The sequence below is a fragment of the Triticum dicoccoides genome, chromosome 3B, assembly GCF_002162155.2.
Source record: "Triticum dicoccoides isolate Atlit2015 ecotype Zavitan chromosome 3B, WEW_v2.0, whole genome shotgun sequence".
Lineage (NCBI taxonomy): Eukaryota > Viridiplantae > Streptophyta > Magnoliopsida > Poales > Poaceae > Triticum > Triticum dicoccoides.
Window position 1 is genome coordinate 607,438,160 of NC_041385.1, and position 7,488 is coordinate 607,445,647.

At 47.6% G+C, this 7,488-nt stretch overlaps 1 protein-coding gene across 2 annotated transcripts; it reads left to right on the forward strand.

Moving 5' to 3' along the window:
- The first annotated feature begins 643 nt into the window (after window positions 1-643).
- Window positions 644-6,176, forward strand: LOC119277402 (ubiquitin-conjugating enzyme E2-17 kDa-like). Of its 2 annotated transcripts, XM_037558685.1 has the most exons (6): window positions 644-808; window positions 2,019-2,051; window positions 4,037-4,115; window positions 4,756-4,883; window positions 5,267-5,371; window positions 5,805-6,176. In XM_037558685.1, the coding sequence occupies exons 1-6, from the start codon at window positions 644-646 to the stop codon at window positions 5,946-5,948; spliced, it is 654 nt and encodes a 217-aa protein (XP_037414582.1). In that variant the 3' UTR covers window positions 5,949-6,176. The 2 variants fall into 2 exon arrangements, with proteins under 2 accessions (XP_037414582.1, XP_037414583.1); XM_037558686.1 differs by lacking the exons at window positions 644-808; window positions 2,019-2,051 and adding an exon at window positions 2,888-3,035.
- The last annotated feature ends 1,312 nt before the right edge of the window (window positions 6,177-7,488 follow it).

A 7,488-nucleotide genomic window follows, 5' to 3' on the forward strand; every position in this document is an offset into this window, starting at 1 on the left:
AACCCCGATGACAAGCCAAGCAATTATTTCATACTTTTGATGTTCTCAACCTTTTTCAACTTCCACGCAATACATGAGCGTGAGCCGTGGATATAGCACTATAGGTGGAATAGAATATGGTGGTCGTGGAGAAGACAAAAAGAAGAAGACGGTCTCACATCAACTAGGCGTATCAATGGGCTATGGAGATGCCCATCAATAGATATCAATGTGAGTGAGCAGGGATTGCCATGCAACAGATGAACTAGAGCTATATGTGTATGAAGGCTCAAAAGAAACTAAGTGGGTGTGCATCCAACTTGCCTGCTCACGAAGACCTAGGGCAATTTGAGGAAGCCCGTCATTGGAATATACAAGCCAAGTTCTATAATGTAAAATTCCCACTAGTATACGAAAGTGACAAAATAAGAGACTCTCTATCATGAAGATCTTGATGCTACTTTGAAGCACAAGTGTGGAAAAGGGATAGTAGCATTGCCCCTTCTCTCTTTCCTCACATTTTTTATTTTGGGCTCTTTGGCCACAGGAGCAGCAGCACCAGGGGCTCGTCCACGTGTGTCGACCAAGCGGGCGGCTGCGACAGGGAGGTGCTTCTCCATGTGTAGATGCTGCAGCCCCTAGTGCTTCTGCTCGCGTGGCCGACATGGCGTCAGTGCTCGTCCACGCGTGTCGACAGAGCGGATGTGATGTGGACCAGATCATGACCAAGGCATCAAAGATTGAGGTTCATGCTAGCACAAATGTTAAACCATTAGAGCAGCCAAAGGAGGACATGGGCAAAACCATTATCTTAGTGGGGAAGCTTCTGGTGCCTATTTTCGGAGAAATAACACATCAGATTTCCAGTTGCAACTTCCCACCTAAACCTAATTAATTCTAGAAGGGTATAACACATTTTAGAGGCTGGAAAAGATGGTCTTTTAAGTTAGCTTTCATTCAAAAAAACGGTGCATCATTTGAGGTCTTGAGACAAAAGTTGTGCAAGTTTCCATGCAAGCTGTCCAGGAATTAATTACAGCGTGAGGCTCAACAAGTTTGCTCCTGCTACAGTTTGGGGCTCATGAATTTACCCTTTATTTTGAGTTGTTTTCACACCTAACTAGTAGGTGCTTCTAGTATAAGTACTCCCCAACTGTTCCATGTGAAGGGGGATGAGATTTATAAGTTTATGTTTGCAGATAGCCGGTGAGGTTGTGTTGTGTTGTGAGCACTAGTATCGTTGAGTGTTAGCTCGTGTGTGTGGATTGGATGGCCTGTCCTCAATTCATATAGGATCCTTGTGGTTCTCTCTTGTGATTCTTCTTAGGTTCACAAGTTTCATGATTTGGGTTGCATCCTTGTAACCCAAGCTAGTTATCCGCTGCAATATATTTGAGAGTGTTTCCTCTTGCTCCTTGCTATTTGAGAGAGATAGTTGCTGCTCCTTGTGAGTTCTTTGCCACCGTGAAGGATCGTTTCCGAGGCGTCCCGTATCAGGACGACCACAACGACGAGATTCCCCTTCATGCACGGCCGTCGTGGCCCCTCGTGCTCCTGGTCACGTGGCTGACGCAGGCCGACAGTGCTTCCCCACGCGCTGTGCGACACAGACTGGTGGCTGCAGGGTACGCCGCCCTGTTCCCGGAACCACGACATCCTGGCCTCGCCGCCGGTAGCTGCACGATCCCGCGTGCGCCGTTCGTGGTTGAGTTGGATGGAGATGGGGAGGGCATGAGAGTGGTGGGGGCTGTGGAGTGGCGAGGGAGATGGATGGATAAGCTTCTATGCGATGGAATCGTTCGCGCGAGGCTCGCTCCCAACGACAGGTGCGAACGCTTGATGTAGCAGTTTTCAGTGCTTCAAGATCCGCGTTTTTTCATCTGATGGACAAATAATATTACCTCCAAAATATAAATTATGAGGAAAAAATTATAATGAATAGAGAAAAAGGAACGTGCATAAATTTGGACGAAGCCTGTTGCGTGACAAAAACTTTTGTAAGTACTCCTCCGTTCGAAATTACTTGTCGCAGAACGTAGAATTTCAACGACAAGTCGGTCCGGATGAAGAAAGTAAGGCCCCGTTCGGAACGTGTCCAGCTCCCAGCTTCATCCGCTCCGCGCAGGAGCAGGCCCGAACGGCACAGCTCCCAGAAGCGGCTTCGTGGAGCAGAGCATCCCCGCAGTGCAAGAATTAGAAGCCGGACGAGCCTAGCTCCCAAAAAATCGAAGAGAAATTGTTCGGAAGCTCTCCAGCTTTCGAAACGGGCCAGCTTCTCGCGGGAGCCTAACGAGCTGACTTCTCGCGGGAGCCCAACGAGCGTTCAACAGCGACTTGGCGGCTATAGCGAGAGAAAACGCTTCGTTCGGGGTTGTAGCGAGAGAAAATGAACCGGTACGCTGCCTGGAGCTCACTTGGCGGTGGCATATTAGGTAATATTGTCCAACTTCTTCTCCTTCGATTTTTGGAAGCTAGGCTCGTCTGGCTTCTAATTCTTGCACTGCGGGGATGCCCTGCTCCACGAAGCCAGCTTCTCGGTGCTGTGCCGTTCGGGCCTGCTCCTGCGTGGAGCGGATGAAGCTGGGAGCTGGACACGCTCCGAACGGGGCCTAAGTAGTACACTTGTTTGAGTTTTGTCTAAATACATCGGTGGATGTGTCTAAACACGTTACAAATAATTCGAGACGGAAGTGGTAGTACATAAATTGTGATATTACTGGAGAAAAAAGAAAGAGGCGAAAGAATCTAACTATATTTATGTGATGCACCGGTAAGGTTCCATACAGTTGAATAATTTGACCCGTTCGTAACTTGGACCACTGAAATTCCCCGTTCGGCACTCACTGTGTCGACATCGCCTTCACACAGGAGAAGTATTCCGAACGCCTCGTCCTCTGCTAGATTTCCATCCCGTAATTATTTCAGGAAAGGAAAATATAACGCCGTGCATCGGGTGCGCGCACCCAACAAAAACAGAGGGAGCAAAGACCCCGAGCGGAAAAGGAGCGAGGGCCTCTCTCTCCATCCCGACCTCTCGTGGCCGCCGCGAAGAAAAGGTAGCACCTCCGCCCCCGATCCCTCCCGCCTTTCCCCCTCGCCGCCCCTCCTTCGATTCCGTCAGATCGGCGCCAGTAACGCCGGGGTCCGATCCCGATCTGTCTCCTTCCCGACCTTCGCGTAATTCCCCCCCAATTCCGTTGGCCGTATCTGGATTGATCTTTTTTTTGCTTTGGTAGATCCGTGGCCTGGTGCCTGGCGGGGCTTCGCTTGCCGTTGGGCCTGTGATGCGCGTAGATTTGTCGTGTGCCGGCGGCGATTTGTCCGTCAGCCTGTCGATTTGACGCGCGTTCGCTCAATCCGTTGGATCGTCAGCTTCGATCTGTTGTGTGATGTGATTCGTTAGGATCGTCTAGTCGCGGGCTGTCGAGGCGAGGTGTTTTGTTGTTCCTCTTGTCGTGTGTGCGGTGATTCAGGCTAAACGGTCTTCCTAGGTCTCAATCGACTGAGATTTTCTCAAGGCTACACCGATTCAGAAAAGTGCAACTCGCCACTACTTTTTATTTTCTTCGCGCGGAGAGCTACGTTTCTAGCATAGCCAGTGATCTGTTGTATGCGCAGATTGATTTGTGAACCTGTGGGATTCATCTGGTGCGATATGCCTTGCTTGTTAATGTAGTTTGGCATCCTGATGTCTACAGATCGTTATCTGTTAATGCTAATTTGATAACCACATTAAATTGTAAGTATTTGTCCCAGGATGAGTTTTATGCTAGCTTGTTTAATTTTGCCAGCTTTGAAATAACTTGCTGTGTTGGTGCAATGGAACAAATATGGTAAAGTTACCACCAATATGTTCTAGGTTACTTTGGAGGAATATATACGAGTCAGTACTGAAGTTACTTCAGTGCCAGGCTAAATACTTCGAGGCAATAAACCTGTTGTTTATTTTTATGCTGCCAACTTATTGCAGTATGTGGTGATCCAAAAACATGTTTAAACTCTAGAGTTAGTAGCTTATTCTTCAGTCTCATTAATATGTAAATGTAAATCAAATCAGGAGCTTATCATGGCTTCAAAACGTATCCTGAAGGAACTGAAGGACTTGCAGAAAGATCCTCCGACATCATGCAGTGCAGGTACGAGCCAGATCTATGATTCAGTTATGACTGTTAGCCACGTTGTGTGCATCTTAGCGGTGTTGATATATGCTGTGGTCATGTTTCAACTTTGTGTATCGTAATTCACCTTCCATCTCTGGCGAAATTACAGGGCTATGTCCATCAAGGCTAGCCTTTAGCAGGCTATTTGTTATGCACAGTGTCTACAATTATCCTTGCTGTCAATTATTTCTTTGCGTGACTATAACTCCACTGGACCTATTTATGGCACCGGTCCATTGATAGAATGTATTATAATGGATTTCATTTTGCCGAGTCACTTGTCCAGGAAATTGAATTATAATACACAGTTTCATTCACTGTTCTTGTCCAAAGGCCATGTATCACTATAGCAGTTGCTGTCTTGTCAGTGCCCTTTTTTGCGGTTGACTAGCTAAATTGATGTTTTTATTTAAGAAAGGTATCTAGTAGCATATAGTCTTCCTGTGCTTTAAAGTACATTTCAACTTAGTAAGTGATGAACAGCCATCAACAACCACTACAATTGACCATCAGTTCTTCTATAATCAGGATTATGTTGTGCTGCTGCTTAGTGCCTACTACTCCCTTGCTTGCACAGACGATTGTGTTAATTTATTATAGGTTTCTGTTTATTTAGGTCCTTCTGGCGAGGATATGTTCCATTGGCAGGCAACAATTATGGGTCCTCCTGATAGTCCCTATGCTGGAGGTGTTTTCTTAGTGAATATCCATTTCCCCCCGGACTACCCCTTCAAGCCTCCGAAGGTTAGTGCTGAACAATGTTGAGCCAAACAATTTTCCTTGCATCTTTGTCATCTTTATTTATTGAAAGATGGATCTTGTCAAACTGTCAGTATGTCTCCCCTCTTCATGTCCCATTGTTGTTTCAGTTTTAGCTTGTGTGATTTATGTTCATCCCTGCATTTTGATATTAAGGATCGACTATATCTTGTTATATCTCATTTGTTTACAGAAATCGTTATTATATCACCTCTTAATCTTAATTTTAAAAAGAAAAATTCTGTTCCTGAATCTATCTTTTCTTTTAACACCACATTCTATGATAGGTTCAGCTTTGTCGGTCTACCTGTTGATGTTTTTAATCTTCCCCTTTCCTCCTTTGTGTTCTCAAGTATCTCTTTTTTCAGGTATCGTTCAAGACAAAGGTCTTCCATCCGAACATCAATAGCAATGGAAGCATATGCCTCGACATTCTGAAGGAGCAATGGAGTCCTGCTTTGACAATCTCTAAGGTGCTCTCACAACAATTCAGTCCTTTACTCCTTTCAGCTTTCGCTGATATGCTGTATATACGTAGTAAACGAATTATTTATATGCCCTAGCAGTCTAGCACTCTCGATGAGCAACAGTTCTCTGCATTGCTTCATTACACTTTATAATCTCGACTACATGTTTGATGTGATTTGGTGTAATGACCTTTTGGCCGGAGCCTTAATTGTTTGTCCAAATGCAGTCATTTGGTGTTATCTCATGTTGATGCTATCATATTGTTAGCAGATATTAAGCTCAGTTACTTTTTTTGGGCTCAAAACATTGCAAACCATCCTAATAAAAACATCCAACAGCCCTCTCCTTGAGGTCTAGTAATCTACAGTTACCATTTGGTGCATTGCATATGCAGAATGTAGCTGCACTACTAACTCGCAGTAATATCGTTTTCACCAGGTTCTGCTTTCAATCTGCTCGCTGCTTACCGACCCTAACCCGGACGACCCTCTCGTCCCCGAGATTGCCCACATGTACAAGACGGATCGGTCCAAGTATGAGACGACAGCCCGCAGCTGGACGCAGAAGTATGCCATGGGATGATACGAAGCCCATGCTCGTATCCACTGCTTGCATGCAGAAGATTGTGTTGCTGTCCTGAGAAACTATCTCTGGGCCATTATTTTCTTTGATTACTTGTCGGTCGCGTGTGTCTCCCTGATCCATGTAGGATCGCGTCGTAGTCAAAACATCAACCTATCATTGCCAAAGTCCATAATGAAATTGACATATGCTTCTCGTGATAACTACGCTGGTGTTGGTTCTCCCTCCCATTCGCTAAATAGTGCCCGTGGCTGGAAATGTTTGTTCTGTGGCCAGTTGGCCACTTTGCGTGCTTTTGCTCAGTTGCACGCATATTGTCTCCTCTCCTGTTATGTTACTGCTCTATTTCTTGATACCTGATTGGCTGTAGGACTTAGCATCAGCAAAATGCTAGAATGACCTGGTTCTGGTGCATCCATTTCATAAAACTTAGAAGAAAAAATGTATTTGTAACTAACCAATGTACATTTTTTCATGTATTTGTAACTAGGTTGAGCTAACTTTAGTTCAAAACTGTGACACTTGTTTTGGATTGGAGGAAATAGTACCATTTGTGATGGGAACGCTAAGGGTTAAGTTCAAGCTTCAAAACTTGAATTGTAGCCCTTTTGACCTAGGTGGCAAGGTCACAAAGTCGTATTCCCTCCTTCCCATATTAATTGATGCTGAATGGATTTGTCTCTGTTTAAGGTTCGCGCTTGGTGTGTTGACCCGGACGCGGTGCCGTCGGACAAGCTTATTTGGGTCCCGGAGCCTGAGGTTGACGAGGGACCGGCGACGAGGATGCCTACTTCACGGCAGCTCTTGGAGTACAAAGCGCTCATCCATATCAGGCGGATCAGGGAGCACGAGGGAACGGGAACTTGGTTACGGCATCCAAGCTCTGATGGGAGCGGCCAGAGCGGCATGCCGGACGATTCAGGCGACTTCTCTGGCCGTGGAGAATGGAGAACCATGCCCTGGGCGCGGGGAGTGCGTGATCACCGCGGCCCGTTCAATGGTCACCATGGAGGTTCGTACAGGCAGGCGCTGCTGGGGCGCATCAGGCCCTCCAACTGGCGCATCCCCCCTATGGTGGATGGCGGCGCTACCATCGCGCGGCCACGTGCTGCTGCTCCGGCGGCCACGGTGCCGTTGCCGGGCGATGCGGTGGTGACTACGGTGGCCGGGAGTTCGCAGGGCAGGCCTGGGACGGAGGAGGTGGAGCCAGCGCCTAGCAGACAGGTGGGACCCGCCTCGCGGTCACATGCGCAGGATAGGGCGCAACCTGCTGTCGACCAGGTGCCTTTTGACCAAGTTTTGGGCCCGCAGCCGCCTTTAATTCAAACCAGGAATGAGGAGATGAGCGACACGTGCCAGGAGGTTCACGCAGTTTTGGAGCCAGCCGAGACGGGGCCTATCACGATCTTCGGGGCTGTTCCAGATGGATCCGGGGATCCCGAGGTGTGCACGTTGGTGCCGCCTTCTGCGGGGCAGGGCGAGGGCACCCAGGCCCTAGAAAGTTGCGCCTTGCCAGCTGTGCGGGGCCAGGGGGAGGGGG